The 17,140-nt window shown below is 40.7% G+C and overlaps 1 protein-coding gene across 1 annotated transcript; it reads left to right on the top strand.

Moving 5' to 3' along the window:
* LOC109835325 lies at window positions 1,379-2,404 on the top strand. The gene is made up of 2 exons (XM_020403303.1): window positions 1,379-1,585; window positions 1,718-2,404. Exons 1-2 carry the CDS (start codon window positions 1,379-1,381, stop codon window positions 2,402-2,404), a joined length of 894 nt encoding a protein of 297 aa, XP_020258892.1.

Genomic DNA, 17,140 nt, shown 5'->3' with positions numbered 1-17,140 from the left:
CACTTTGAAGCTTAATGGAGTGACCAATGATGCTATTCGACTCAGACTTTTTCCATTCTCTTTAAAGGATAAGGCTAGGGCTTGGTTGCACTCATTGCCCGCTGGGTCCATCACCACTTGGGATCAGTTGTCTAGGGCATTTCTTGCAAAGTATTTTCCCCCAAGTAAAATAGCACAGATGAGGAACCGGATCACAAGCTTTGTACAGAAGGAAGGAGAGTCACTTTATGAAGCTTGGGAACGCTACAAGGAATTATTGAGGATGTGCCCTCACCATGGACTGGAGAAGTGGTTAATTGTTCACACCTTCTACAACGGGCTCACTTATAACACTCGGATGACTATTGATGCTGCTGTAGGAGGAGCTTTGATGAACAAAACAATAGATGAGGCATACACTCTCATTGAAGACATGGCTCAAAATTACTATCAATGGGCGAACGATCGGGCTCAGACATCAAAAGGTGGCAAGTATGAAATAGATGCTTTAGATCATATATCCTCTAAAAATGATGCTTTATTTAAAAAGGTTGAAAGCTTGAGTATTAATTCTGTGGCGTCTACTTCAATTGCATGTGAGATATGCGGTTATGTGGGTCATTCTGCACTTGAACGTCAATTAGGAAACCCCTCATCCCTTAATACTTCTAATAATGAACATGTTAACTATGTTAATAACTTTAATTAGAAGGGAGACCCTTTCTCCAACACTTATAATCCGAGGTGGAGGAATCCTCCAAATTTTTCTTATAGAAACCCACCTGGAAATTCTATGCCCGCATCTAATTTTGATCCACCTGGTTTTCGTGCTCCTCAATCTAATCTCCCTCCCCAAAGGTCTAATTTGGAAAATATGATGGAAAAGTTTATGATGACTCAGTCAAAATTGAATGAAGAGTTTAAGCAACAACAACAAACGACGAATGAGGTAGTAAAACAATTGGCCTCTAAGATGGATTCCCTAGCTACGCATAACAAGATGTTAGAGACACAAATCACTCAATTGGCGCAAAATGCTAGCTCTTCCTCTAGGCCTTCAGGCATGCTACCTGGACAACCTGAGACGAATACCAGAGGTCATGTGAATGCTATAACCCTTAGGAGTGGAAAACAATATGAGGGACCTAAGATGAAGGAAAATGATGGGGGAGATGGTCATCATGAAGAGAAAACTAAAATTGTGATAGATGTGGATAATGAGACCCAGATGCAGGAAGAAGAAAAAGTTTAGAAATATGTGACCCCCGCTCCTTACAAGCCTCCTCTACCCTTTCCCCAAAGGTTAGCTAAGGCTAAGTTAGAAAAGCAGTTCGGAAATTTTTTGGAGATTTTAAAAAAGTTGCACATCAATATCCCGTTCACTGAAGCTATCTCTCAAATGCCTTCCTATGTTAAGTTCTTGAAAGAGATCCTATCCAATAAAAGGAAGTTGGAAGAATACGAGACTGTGGCCCTTACTGAGGAGTGTAGTGCTATCATCCAGAATAAGCTGCCTCCTAAGCTTAAGGATCCAGGTTCATTTTCTATTCCTTGTGTTATTGGTAATGTCTCTATTAACCGTGCTTTGTGTGATTTAGGTGCAAGCGTAAGTTTGATGCCGATGTCTATTTGTAAGAAGCTTGGCATAGGTGATTTGAAGCCAACCACGATATCACTCTAATTAGCGGATCGATCAGTAAAATATCCGGTAGGTATACTTGAAGATGTACCTATCCAGGTCGGTAAGTTCTTCATCCCGGTTGATTTTGTTATTTTGGAAATTGAAGAAGATTCTAACATTCCAATTATATTAGGAAGACCCTTCTTTGCTATTGCAGGTGCTATAATTGATGTTAAAAATGGAAGGCTCTCTCTAAATATTGGAGGGGAGACGGTAGAATTTAATTTAAGCAATGCTATGAAACTTCCTCTAACTGATAAAATTTGTTACAGGGTCGACGTCATTGACAAGTGTACACATGAGCAAATTACAAACAATAACTCAGCTGATCCACTTGAGAAATATTTGGTAAGTGATGGTTCAATAAATGATGAAGACCCTGAGGTAGCCGCGTATGCTCAATCTTTAGAATCAACATCAACTGCTCCACTTCGAAATGCAAAGCTTGAAAGATTGATGCTAGAGCCAAAAGGATCTATTTGTGAAAAGGATAATGCGCCAAAGGTAGAATTAAAACCCCTTCCTTCCTCTTTAAGGTATGAATTTCTTGGCCCTGACTCTACTTATCATGTGATTGTGAATGCATGTCTAAATGAAAATGAAACTGATAAGTTGCTTAGAACACTTAGGGTGCATCGCAGGGTCATAGGATACACCATGGACGACATTAAAGGAATCAACCCATCGATTTGCATGTATAGAATTCTCTTGGAAGATGATCATAAACCCTCTATAGAGCACTAACATAGATTAAATCCTAACATGAAGGAAGTGGTTAAAAAAGAGGTGCTTAAGCTACTAGATGCTGGGGGTAATCTATCCTATTTCTGATAGTGAATGGGTTAGCCCGGTCCATGTGGTTCCTAAAAAAGGGGGTGTGACCGTAGTCAATAATGCGAATAATGAACTTATCCCTACTACGACAGTTACGGGTTGGAGGATGTGTATTGATTATAGAAAATTGAACAAGGCAAGCAGAAAAGATCATTTTCCACTTCCCTTTATTGACCAGATGTTGGAAATGTTGGCTAGGCATTCCTATTTTTGTTATTTAGATGGCTATTTGGGATTTTTCCAAATCCCTATTCATCCTAGTGACCAAGAAAAGACCACTTTTACTTGTCCTTATGGGACCTTTGCTTATAGGCGCATGTCTTTCGGTCTTTGTAATGCCCCTGCCACTTTTCAACGATGTATGATGGCTATTTTCTCTAATTTTATAGAAGATAGTATGGACGTGTTTATGGATGACTTCTCCGTGTACGGGACTACTTTTGATGGTTGCTTAGCTAACTTGTTTTGAGTTTTGCAGCGTTGCGAAGAAGTTAATTTAGTCCTAAATTGGGAGAAATGCCATTTTATGGTAAGGGATGGAATAGTTCTAGGACACAAGGTGTCCGAGCAAGGAATTGAAGTTGATCGTGCAAAAATGGAAATCATTGAAAAATTACCGCCACCAACGTCGGTTAGGGGAGTAAGAAGTTTCTTAGGATATCCCGGTTTCTATCAGCGTTTCATCAAAGACTTTTCGAAAATTGCAAAACTCTTAACTAAACTTCTTCTTAAAGATGCTCCCTATGATTTCACTGATGAATGTCTTGATGCTTTTTATAGGTTGAAGGAAGCATTGATAACAACTCCTATTATGCAACCGCCGGATTGGAATCTCTCATTTAAAGTCATGACTGATGCAAGTGATTACGTGGTTGGTGTTGTGTTGTGTCAAAGAAAGGACAAGATAGTTCATGCAATTTATTATGCTAGTCATACTCTTGATGAGGCCCAAGTTAACTATGCTACTACTGAAAAGGAGTTATTAGCAGTTGTTTTCGCCTTTGACAAGTTCAGGTCTTACTTAGTAGGGTCAAAAGTCATCGTTTATACCGATCATTCCGACATAAAATATCTTTTGAGCAAGCAAGATGCCAAGCCTAGGTTGATTCGATGAATACTACTTTTGCAAGAATTTGACCTAGAGATAAAGGATAAGAAAGGGATAGAAAATTTGGTGGCAGACCATTTGTCGAGGATGAAACCAGAATCACATGATAGGGAGGAGGATGAACTACCGATCGACGAATCTTTCCCAGATGATCAATTGTTAGCCATAGAAAGATTGGATGCACCATGGTATGCAGACTTCGTCAACTACATAGTGTGTGGAGTTTTGCCTCTAGATCTGAGCTATCAACAGAAGAAGAAGTTCTTTGCTCACTTGAAGTATTATTTTTGGGATGAACCATTTCTATACAAACGGTGTGTTGATGGGATGTTTAGAAGGTGCGTTCCTGAAGATGAGGTTACAAGTATTCTCCATCATTGCCATTCATCTTCTTACGGAGGACATGCAAGCACTTCAAAGATAGCTGCAAAAGTTTTATAATCAGGTTTCTATTGGCCGAGTCTTTTTCGGGATGCAAATCAGTTTGTGAAATTTTGTGATAGTTGTCAGAGGACCGGGAACATTTCGAAGCGACATGAGATGCCTTTACACTCCATCTTGGAAATTTAGGTCTTTGATGTGTGGGGCATTGATTTCATGGGACCGTTTCCGTCATCGTGTAATAACAAGTTCATCTTAGTGGCGGTGGATTACGTCTCCAAATGGGTAGAAGCGATAGCATCCCCCACCAACAATGCCAAAGTGGTTGTGAAACTATTCAAGAATGTCATTTTTTCAAGGTTTGGGGTACCACGGAGAGTAATTAGTGATGGCGGTTCACACTTCATAGAAAGAAAATTCGAAGCTCTCTTAAGACAATATGGAGTCACTCATAAGGTTTCCACGCCATACCATCCTCAAACTAGTAGTCAAGTGGAGGTTTCAAATCGAGAAATCAAGAGTATCTTGAAAAAACAGTTAATCGTTCGAGAAAGGACTGGTCTATGAAACTCTCTGATGCTTTATGGGCCTATCAAACTGCCTACAAAACACTCATAGGTATGACACCACACAAGTTGGTGTATGGCAAATCATGTCATCTCCCAGTTGAGTTAGAGCACAAGGCGTATTGGGCTATCAAGTTGCTCAATTTCGATATGAAGACCGCAGGTGAGAAAAGAAAGCTTCAACTTTATGAGCTAGATGAGCTACGATTAGATTCCTATGAGAATGCTCGCATTTATAAAGAAAAACTAAACAATGGCACGATAAGAATATCCTTCGAAGAGAGTTTAATCAAGGAGATATGGTATTACTTTTCAACTCTCGTTTGAAGCTTTTTCCGGGCAAGCTCAAGTTAGATGGTCCGGACCGTTTCAAATCCGTGAGGTCTTTCCTAGTGGAGTTGTTGAAGTTTGGAGTGAAACAATAGGATCTTTCAAGGTGAATGGGCAACGATTGAGGCACTACATTGTAGGGGAACAAAACGAGAAAGGGGTCACGTATACCCTTTCGGACCCCCCTTCGTCGGAGAATTGAGCGAAAAAGGGTTCGAGCTCATGACCATAAATGAGCGTTTCTTAGGAGGCAACCCAAGTTTTCATCCATTCTCATTCTTTTATTTTCTCTTATTTTATTTCATTCTATTTTTTTTTTTTTTTTTTTTTTTTTTTTTTTTTTTTTTTTTTTTTTTTTTTTTTTAGGCAATTAGATCGGCACAAATTTAACTTATACTATTTTCGATCATGCAGTTGTGAAGAAAGGAAGACATGGCATTAACTAAGGAATGAAAAAAAACTGCAAAAAAAAGAGTTAAAATGGGATAGCAGACTCTACCACACTCATGATCCACAGGAAAAAAATTCAGAGGCCATCACACCCATATGCCACACCCATGGTTCGCTGCAGGAAAAGCTGGACACCAATTCCGGACTAATAACCAACACCCATCTGCCACAGCCCATGGTTCGCACAGCCCTGGTTTGAAAAAAAAAAGAAGACATCGCAGAGCCCACCAGCACCAGCCGCCACACCCGTGGGTCACTAGGTTTAAAAAAATTAAAAAGAAAAATAAATCTCCCTTTTCAACCGCAGCAACGCAAAGCCCGCACCCCTGCTTCTTTTGCCCCTAATCGCTAAGCGGCGCGGCACGCTCTCAAACCACCGGCCATGCCTCGCTGCCACTGCTTCCTGATCTAAGCGCGCCTGCCAGCATGCATCCTCCGACGCATCTCATCGCCCTCTGCACATCATCTCCGACCGAAAGCCACTTAGGCGCGGCCCACATCCCCTCTGCCATTCCCGACTCTTCGATCAGCGAGACACGCGCCCTGCATCGGCTTCAACCATTCTTGCTTAGCGCGACGGTAACCGGCAACAAACCACCGTGGCCACGTCTCGTCCTTCGTCATCATTACGCCGACCTCCTCACTCTTACCAAGCCAACGCACAGGGCATAACGCGCCGGCCTCCACTTTTCCTCATCACCACTTTCGCTCGTCTTTCCCCTACATCACCGGCCTCCACCCATTCATCCCCTCCGACCAAAACGCCGCAGCCACCCCTCTTTCCCCTCACAACCAGCGGCCGACCAAAATCCCCTACCACTGTTTCGAGTTCGCCGCTACAACACCAACTCCATTTCACACCAACCAGCAACTGCCTTCAAAATCTGCTATCAATTGCATTTCGAGAGACTAAATGGGACCTAAGTGGGGACGGCCTAGTTAGGGAGCCTCAACTTCTACAGCGCGACAACACAAAGGTAACTCTCCCCCTCCCCAAAATCCTCATGGTATAGAATTTGTCAATGCACAACAACAATATAGGTATAATATACTGGTTAAGCGGGGAATTTTGAGTACCTGCTATTTGGATGAGAATTGTTTGCGTAAGTTAGGACTGTGGGATGATGTTTCATACCTCCTAAGACGGGTTGGTTGGTTAAATTTTGTAGAGGCTAAACACCCCACGAACGAGCATATTACTCTCGAATTTTTTAGCTCTCTTGATGTTGTTTTATTTAATGGTGAGGGCGTAAAGGAAGGGAAAATCACTTTCAGGCTATTTAACCAGTCTCACACACTTACATTAGCACAATTAAATCAAATATTTGGTTTTTCGGAGGGTGGGGCTAGAATTGTTCCTAAAAATCCCCCTTTTGGATTTCTATCGCACACTCTACCACTCAAAGAACCTATGATCCCTCTTTGTCACGAGCCTCTGCTATTTATAACCCATGCTTTAGATATTTACAGAGGTTCATGGCTTTCACCATTTTTGGTCGAGGCGAGAGTGATGGAGTCATGTGTCAGAGAGAGCTATACCTTTTATGTGCCATGGTTGAGGGACATAAGGTTGATACAGGAGCTTTTATGATTCATCATATGTGTTGTGCAGCGAGATCAACGAGTGGAAAAATTATGTTAGGTGGCTTGATTACCACTTTAGCTTGCGGGATGGGTTTAGGAGAGTTTGTAGAGGGACTTCATCCATTAAGCCCTAGTGCGTCCATTAACCTTGATGCTTGTCTACATATGAAATTGATTAGTAATAAGGGCAATAGGTTATGGTTATGTTTTCAGGATAATTATCTTTTCCCACTCCCTGATCTTGATCACACGACCATCCATGTTCACGCTAATTGGTCCTACCTCACATCTGATTTTGTGAATTGTGATGGTCATGAGGTTGTACCAACTGAGGATGCTGACACGGTACCCCCGATCCCTATTCAGGCTGAGCCTACCAGGGGAACTAACTCTTTCCATCACCTTGATTGGTCAGCGGAATTATCAGCTATCCATATTTCTCTTGTCTCTCTTACTAACCGTGTAGGTGCCATCGAGCAAGAGCAACAACGTCAAGGATAACTACTGGACTCGATACACTACATGATGCAGTCTTTTCACGAGCAGCAGCTCCGACAGGATGCCTCTGCGCCACCTCCGAGTTGGCATGTCCTCTGTACCCTTGCACTAATTTCTATCTTTTTACATTGCGGACAATGTAGATCTTAAGCTTGGGGGTGTGGGTTGTTCATTCATTGGTTGCCTGTCTATAATTGCCTATTTTTCTTTTATTTTAATTTTCTTTTGCTTTGTTTCTTATTTCCAAAAAAAATTAAAAACAAAATAGGGAAATGATCTCCTGATGATGACATAAATCCTTAACCTTTATCGATCATTGAACTAGATAGATGCTCATTAGTCGGGACTTGGCAACTTCTTATACCATCTTTCAACTGATTCTCAAAGGCTTTTGATTACAAGTTAACAATACGGGAGAATCAAACTTGAATGTTCTCTTGTCTTATAGGTTTTAGCGTTTATGTGGCTAGCATCATAACCATTACTCTATTGAGACAAGAGGGAAATTAAATTTGGTAGACAAATAAAATCGGTGAGATCTTGAGCCTGAAATTGGATGCATTACATATCCAATCATTATTTTCTTTTCTTGTGTGATATTCTCCAATGGTATAGGATACTAGAACTTGCAATGAATCTCTTCAAGGCCACATATAACTTTTGTATGCATAAAAGGTGATTGAGGCACATTTTTGTTTATAGTCCACATTAGCCAAATAGCCTACCATGCACTATTGTTCCCTTCGATTAGCCCCCTTGAGCCTATGAGCCTAATTTTTGTTGATTTAACCCACATATGTAACCTTCAAAACCTAATTTTATTCCTTACCCATTGCCTAAGCTAGTGGAGCACATTTTATGATATAATGGGTTATGTGAGTAATGTGGTGTAAGCTTGGGGGTGTGAAAGTAGGTGTTTGCTTCCTTTTCATAATTTCTTGTACAAAAAAAAGAGAATAAAGTATCCTCTTTATGGTGAATGTAATTGCGGGTGTCGAAATAATTCATTACGGCATACTAAAAGGAGTAGTTGGAAGAAGTTCTTTAATAGATGATGGAGTTTGTGTAGATGTCATTGATCATACTAAAAGGAGTAGTTGGAAGAAGTTCTTTAATAGATGATGGAGTTTGTGTAGATGTCATTGATCTTACTTTGAGATCTAATCTTTTACAATCATAGCTCCACTAGTGATAGGCTTTCAACCAATCCCAAATATCTATCCTACCCTTTTGACCCTAGCCCCATTACAACCAAATAAAAGACCTCATGATTTTGTTGCATGCATTAGTTTTCGAAGTGGTGGAGAATTGAGATGAAATGTAAGCTTATGGATTGAATACATCCATTTGGAAGAATTTTGAGCGATACAATCCCATCCTTAAACACATGAGAGATTAAGAGTCCATTTATCCTAAAGTGAGGTCTACCAATTTAACTACCTGAAGGTCTCAATTTTAGTACTTCGGAATTGAAGCTAGTTACATGAATTTCTTTTTTCTACTTTGACTTGAGAATTGGATAGGATGGATATCCTTGACTCGTGACGCTTGTTATTGTAAATAAATTTTGAAATGTGATTTTGTTGAGAGTTTTGAAAATTAATTGGTTAGGTCCCGATGAAACGTATTTGTTTTGTGATATGTTTGATATTGGTTAAAGGATTGATGAGGGGGTGATCCCTACTCTATTTGGCTTTCACTCTTTTTATTGTTTATTTGCTTGAGGACAAGCAAAAGTCTAAACTTGGGGGAGTTGATAAACACGTAAAATATGCATTATCTTAGTGTGTTTCAACTATGATTTACGAGTGTTTAATGCATATTTCATGTTTAGATCGAGGATACTGCTGTGATTTGTGTTCTTATATGTAGGTATTGGCTCAAGATTGAAAGATTTGATGATCGTTGGAAGTTGAACAAGAGTTTGAAGCCACAACAAGATTTCGAATGCATGGTTCGTGAAGAAAATGGATCCGTGAGTATGAAGAACAGGAATTTCGACCATGATGCAATTTGAATTTAGAAAAACTCAAAAGATAAAAGTTGTATATCTCTTCAACAGGTTTTCAAGGCAACTTGAATCACCTTATTCCGAGGTCGGACGCAAATGTTATAGCCAAAATACCGAAACCTGAACAAACAAGTACAAAATCAGCAAAAAAGAGATTCCACCACACCCTGGTGTGGTGCGTGCCACACCCATGGCGCGGACCTTATCTTTTTCCAGATTTTTTAGGAACATATAAATAGATATTTTGGCTTAGGATTTGGATATCTTTTTTTATGTTCTCTTAGCCATCAATTAGCAATTATTTTAGAGTTCAAGCATTGAAGAAAGACATTAATTTCTTGTACAAGATTGGATTACAAGTTTTGATTTTGAAGATCTCAATTGAAAGACGGGTTAATTCTTTCCTATCTATAATTTATTTCTTCTTATGATTGATTTGCATAATTATTTGATGTATTCTCTTATCCCAATCATGTGTGAGTAGATTTCTTATATAGGATTGGGAAAGAACCCAACTTTTTGGTGATTGATGATGAATTGATATAGGTTCTTGGTGAAAGTTTAAATCTTTAAACTTCTTTTCTAGTGTTTTAATTTTGTTGATATGCTTGATCACTGTATTAGTAATCATATGTAATTAATTGAAGGACTGAAAGGTGAAGATTAATACCGGATCTCTAGAAATTAAGCAGGGAGCTCGAACCATGAAAGTAGGCTAGATTCCTTAGGGATTTGATTTGGATTAGCATGAAGCTTAATGAGTTTAATTTAATCTTGATTCCATGAAAGTAGGTTAATTAAGATTAATTAGGCACGATTTTTAGACCTTGAAAGAGGCTTTAGATTAATTTAGGTTAATTCACCCTTTTTAGTTTAAACCAACAACGAGAACTGAGATAATTCATCATTGAGCATCGAAGTTGTGGTGATAACTCAATCCTAGCTCTTCATTATATTGAATTTCCACCTGATTAGTTATTATTTTATTTCTTTTAATTTTTATCTCTTCTAATTTACTCATTAGTTTAGCTAGTCGAATAACGTGAAATTTGGTAATTAACCCTAGTCCCTGTGGGATCGAGCTTGATAGCTACAACGAGTCTGTGCGCTTGCAGATTTTGTCTACCAAGTTTTTGCACTTAAACTCTTATGTAGGTATCGCACTAGAGAGGCTGGTCGAGGATGAGACTTTTCATGATATGGGTCTTGGGGGATTCAGCGAACACATGTATGTCTCAGCACCTAGTTTCTCGAGATCTGACACTAGATTGCTAGTTGAGATGTTGACGGAGCAGGCCACCAGAGAGGCTGCAAGACCATCCTTCGAAGGTGGTTCATCTGCATGTATGCATCTAATTTCTGACATTGTAATTATCTTTGTTTGTCGATACCTCTATTTGACCGATAGGGAATTCTAATCATAGGACCAGTCACCGAGACTGATACGGCTATGGTTTCTGGCATCCCTAGTTTACCTGAGGGTGATAGATCTGTAGGTATGCATATAATCCCCTTCATCGTCATTCTTTTCTTTTGCCAAAATCTCTATTAGACTAATAAAGAATTGTAATCATAGGACCAACCATCATGACTGATACGACTACAATTCCTAACATCCCGAGTTTGCCTGACAGTGACGGATCTGTAGGTATGCATGTAATCCCCTTCATCGTCATTCTTTTCTTTTATCCAAATCTCTATTTGACTATTAAAGAATTGTAATCATAGGACCAGTCATCATGACTGATATGACTATAATTCCTAGCATCCCTAGTTTGCCTAGCGGTGGTGTATCTTCTCCAAACCCAACGGGCATTAAAGAATTACCTAGAGGAGTTGATATACCATCAACGATCGCACCTGCTAGCATTCCTGAGTCTGCTAAGATTAGATTGACAGAGCCTATCATAGGATCTCAAACCGAGGGGACCTCTGTTAGTACTGGTATGCTCATAATTCGCTCTGAATTTCCCCACTGTATTCTAAAGTTTCTTACCCTTCTACGCCATTACTTGTAGGGTCTCCACTATATCCGTATGAGCGTGTCATATCCCTTTTAGCCGATCCTGATCCTAGCAGAGACATTTTCTGAGTGGATCTTGGTTATTTCATCAACTTTTTTGACGGAATGATCGAGAAACTTCTTCATTAGGGATATTGTTTTGATCAGTTCAGGCGTTCCCTTGCTCGACACATGACGATGATTAGAGAGGAGGGATATCCTGAGCTAGCTGATTCTCTCACTACCGACTTTGTTGTTCTGGAGTGTGAATTCCTAGAGTTAGAGGAGCTAAAGACTAGTGGGGCTTCTTCCTTCGTATCTTCTCAGTTGTAGCATAGACTGACACAGTGGTGTGACCTCAGATCTTCTATTGGTAGTGAACTTCAGTCGCATGAGAGTTCCATCGTGCAGATGATGGCTAGTCTTGCAAAGAAGGATATGGATAGAGCCGAGTTACTCAGTTCTTTAGACTCCAACCGCGAGGAGGTAGCCAGGTTGAAGAAGGCCTTGAAGTACGCTGAGGAGTCTGGTGCTATCATTGCAGATGAGCTGGCTGGCTTAGAGAGCTCTCGCGGACAAATACTTGAGAGACTAGGATCTACGCAGGAGAGATTGATAAAGCTAAAAGGTGAAGCCACGAAGATCTTTGGCAAATCCTTAGCCATCAACGGATTTGATGTGCCTTTACCGATCACCATTTGAATCGGGCTAGCATGCGGATTGTATAAGTCCGTTCCGCATATAACGTTATGCTAAAAGGATTAATTCTTTTAGTGCTACGATGTGGAATACATAGACTTTGACTTTATCACGGGAATAGACTACCCGACAACGCGTGTTAGACGCTGACTCATCCTTACTTAGAATTCAGGATAAAAGACCCTAGACTCATATTTTGGTGTCTTTCCATTCAGTGAAAGACTAAACTGGCAATGTGTGTTAGACGTAGACTTAGGATTTTTGGCAAATTCTCAGCCTTTAACGGATTTGATGTGCCTTTACCGACTACCGTTTGAATCAGGCTAGCATGTGAATTATTAAAACTCATCTCACATGTGACGTTATGCTAAGAGAGTTGATTCTCTTAGACTCGGTGCTATGATTTTGAATACATAGAATTTGTCTTTATCACAGCAATAGACTACCCGGTAACACGTGTTAGGTGCTGACTCATCCTTACTTAGGATTCAGGATAAAAGTCCCCAGACTCATATTTTGGTGTCTTTTCATTTGGGAAAAGACTAAACCGGCAGCATGTGTTAGATGCAGACTTATCTCTCTTTTAGGGTTTGAGATAAAACCCCCCATGCATGAAGTGTGTGGATTTAAAGTTGAGAAATGTGTCTTTTCTAAGGGTAAAGACAAACCCAGAGCGGGAAAGGAAGAATTTTATATTCTATCTCCCAAGACTAAAGAGGATGGATTTTATATCCTATTTCTAGTTGCGGGGAAAGCTCAAGGTGGGATCTTCACCTTAAAACTCCGAAAAGGTGAAACTAAGAGTGGGATCTCCACTCTGAGAATCGAGAAGATTCAAGCAACCCTAACTTTTATAGGATTTGTTACTTAAACTAAAAAGAGCTCTTCGTTTATCGAAGTTAGGTCGGAGTTCGACCCTAACTTTTATAGGCTTGGCCGATTAGGTTTGAGGCTATCGTAACTTTTATAGGTCTGATTGCTCAATTGAAAGTGGACCTCTAGTTCATGGATAGAATCGAGAGGGGATTCTGGTTTTGGCCCTAACTTTTATAGGTTTTCCTAAGAAAGTAGTGAGAGTGGAATATAGATAGCAGTGAAAATACTGATTTGTACTAGCCACTCGATGGAGGATTTTGATGCCAAGTGATCAGTACTTAACACGGAAAATTTGAAATTACCAAAGATTGGTTGATAGGATTTTTGGTGGACTCACCGTCAATTGATTTGATCAGTGAGAGATTTTGTGAGGAAAGATTGCTCTTGTCAAAATGGTCAAATCTCTTCTCAGCAAAAGAATTCATGAGAGTTGGTGAATTTAATCTCGAAAATGAGATAGATTCCATTATTGAGGACATTCAGAATCTAAATAGGGATTTCTTGCTTATCCTTTTTGTAACTATCGGGTTATCCCTAAGAATACCCCCACATAGTATTTTTCTAGGAACTTCCCGTGACATGGGTTATCCCAAACGTACTAAGGATAGTACTTTTTTAGGAATTACCCGTTTATTGGCATCATCAGTCGAGCACCTTCCTTGGTAATAAGGCGATAAGCGCCATTCGAGTAGACTGTCTCTATTACGAATGCCCCCTCCCATTTGGGTTTAAATTTGCCTTTCTTCTTAGAATTAAGGATCATGGGCCGTCGGACAGCTAAGACCAAGTCTCCTTCTTTAAAACTCCATTGTCGATCTTTTTTATCAAAAGCTTGAGAAATTCTGGCTTGGTAGAACTCAATGTGCTGCTGAGCTTCCAAGCACTTCTCGTCGAGCATCTCGAGTTCTTCGAGACGTTTACGATGCTGTTCTTCGGTTGTCAACTCTGTTGTGAGAGCGATTCGAAGTGATGGAATTTGGATTTCCAATGGAAGAATGGCTTCACACCTATACACCAGAGAATATAGGGTCGCTCCCGTCGGCGTGCGGACCGTGGTACGATAGGCCTATAAGGCTGCGCCAAGCTTATCATCCTAATCTCGTTTATTTGTTTTCACGAGTTTTGATAAAAGCTTTATGATAGTCTTGTTAAAGGCTTATGACAATCCATTTGCTGTGGGATTGTAAGCTGTCGACGAGACGTCTTGAACTTTGAACTTCTCGCAAAATTTGATGAAGGCGTTACTGATAAACTTGGGCCCATTGTCATGTATGATTCATCTTGGGACACCATATCGATAGATAATATGGTGCTTGATAAACGTAATCATGTTGCTCATCTTTACTTCTTTGAGCGGAATGGCTTCAGCCCACTTGGAGAAGTAATCGGTAATTGTCAGAATGAGGTAGCCAAAGGATGTAGATGCTCGTCTTTACTTCTTTGACCGAAATGGCCTTTGACTGACGGAGGATTTATAGGACCAACAACGTTCATTCCCCAAGTCTCAAAAGGCCATGAGGTAGCCGAAGGATGTAGATGCTCCGGGGGTTGGTGCAAAGTCTCAAAAGGCCATGAGGTAGCCGAAGGATGTAGATGCTCCGGGGGTTGGTGCATATAATTTGCGTGTACCTGACACGGCCATGAGGTAGCCGAAGGATGTAGATGCTCCGGGGGTTGGTGCATATAATTTGCGTGTACCTGACACGTATGACACTTTCGGGCGTACGCAACTGTGTCTTTCATCATGGTGGGCCAGAAATATCCCATCCTTCTGATACGATCGTAAAGTTTGTGGCCAGGTTGGTGTGCACCACAAGCCCCTTCGTGTGTCTCCCTAATGACTTCTTCCGCCTATTTAGTGGATAAGCAACATAATAGTAAACCATCATACCCCCGACGATATAACGTTCGACTCTCCGTGTTATAGTAGAATCTTGGTGCTCTTCATTGGATTGAGTCCCTTTCCTTCACATCTTCTGGTAAAATTCCATGCAAGACATAATCGATGATAGGGAAACGCCAATCTTGGGGTTCGAACTCAACTTGAGTTGAATACACTTCTTTAATATCATCTCCTCTGTTGTCTACATCGTAGATTGGTATGAAGAGTTGGTGAGTTCTCACCATAATGAATTGTTCCATTTCGGGAGGCTGTAGCAGAGATACCGCTAATGCTGCTAACGCATCCGCATAGGTGTTCTATAAGCGTGGAATGTATTCGATATGGAATCCTTCGAATGATTCTGCCATCTCAACGGTCACTTTATGGTATGGTATCAAATCTTGATTTTTGACCTCATACTCTCCCTGAACTTGTTTAACTATCAATTGAGAGTCACCAAAAGCTTCAAGGTATTCGACCCCTAGCTCTTTAGAAAAGCTGAGTCCAATAAGTAGCGCGTTATACTCGGCTACGTTATTCGAGCACGGCTCGGTCAGCGAGTAAGCTCGAGGCATCACATGTTTTCCCGAAGAAACTAAGACAACTCTAACTCCGAAAGAAATCTTAGAACATCCAGGAACACTTGCTACATTAGTTGCTCGAGAAGCACCGTCGAAGTACAAACGCCACACCTGTTGATGGGAAGTTGTATTAGCTTCGTGGGCTTCATCTGGCAGATCGTCGTACACCTTGGCAGTATCCGTTGTTGGGTTAGCTGCTAGGAGATTACAAATAGCTTGGCATTTGACCGACTTTTGTTGTTCAAAGTGTAGGTCGTATTAGGATAAAAGCACGACCCATTTCGCTAGCCGCCAGTTCATGAAAACGGGCTGCGTCATGAATACTCGGACTGGGTTAACATTGGAAATGACATAGATAGTCTGTCCGACCAAGTAGTGCCACATCTTTTGAATAGTGAATACCAAGGCAAGACACTCTCTTTCGATCATTGGATATCGAGACTCGGCACCCACGAGGGTCCGGCTCAAGTAATATACGGCTTGTTCATGACCGTTATCGTCGTCTTGTGCAAGTAGTGTACTTAACGAGTGGCTCGTCGCCTTGACATAAATCAAGAATGATTTGCCCGATTTCGGTGCAACAAGCACAGGGGGTTTCGAGAGATATTCTTTAATATTCTCGAATGATTTTTGACAAGTGTCGTCTCATACGAATGACACGCCCTTTTTTGTAAGCCTGGAGAATGGTTAACATTTCCCCAAAAGATTCAAGATGAACCGACGGATATAAGCCAACCGTCCTTGTAATCCTTTGAGTTCCCTAAGGTTTCTTGGGGGTTGCAGGGTCAATGTGAATACCCTTGGTGGTGATGACGAATCCAAAGAATTTACCACTGGACATTCCGAGGAAAGATTTGGTAGGATTCATCTTCAATTGGTGAGTCCGCATCAGGTCAAACATCATTTTCAAGTCTTTGATGTGATCATTCTTATCACGACACTTCACAACTAGATCATCCACGTAGCATTCGATAGTCTTCCGAAGATACTCTTGGAAGATCTTTGATATGGCCCTCTGATATGTGGCCCCTACGTTCTTTAAGCCGAAGGGCATAACTGTGTAACAGAAAACACCAAGGGGTATTCTAAATATGGTATGCTTTTCATCTTCTGGATGCATCTTTATCTGATTATAACTAGAAAATCCATCCATGAAGGACATTCTCTCAAATCCACACGTATTATCGATGATAACATCTGTGATGGGAAGAGGGAAATCATCTTTCGGGCAGGCGGTGTTAAGGTCTCTAAAGTCGATATAAATCCTAATTTTCTCATTCTTCTTAAGGACCGGGACAATATTGGTAAGCCATTCAGGATGTTGCTCCTCCCTGACAAAACCCAAGTCGATAAGCTTTTTAACTTCGGACTCGATTGCCTCCATAATTTGTGGACGAAACCGTCTTTGTTTCTGTTTGACAGGTTTGACATCCGGCTTAATATTGAGGCGAGGTATTGCCACATTTGGATCGAGCCTTGGCATATCCTCGTAGTTCCAAGCAAAAACATCGATGTACTCCCTGATGAGGGCAATTAGCTCTTCTTTCTCATTTGGCAGGAAGCTATCGCTAATGAATATCAGTTTTGGATTATCTTCATTGCCCATATTCACCAAGATTACTTGGTCCTCGGTAGGGGGTTCCTTTTGTTCAAACCTATCACCGTACTGTATATTCAG

The sequence above is a fragment of the Asparagus officinalis genome, chromosome 3 (assembly GCF_001876935.1).
Source record: "Asparagus officinalis chromosome 3, Aspof.V1, whole genome shotgun sequence".
NCBI classification, from domain to species: Eukaryota; Viridiplantae; Streptophyta; class Magnoliopsida; order Asparagales; family Asparagaceae; genus Asparagus; species Asparagus officinalis.
Note: the sequence above shows the minus strand (reverse complement) of the source record. Positions and strands in the feature narration are given on the sequence as shown.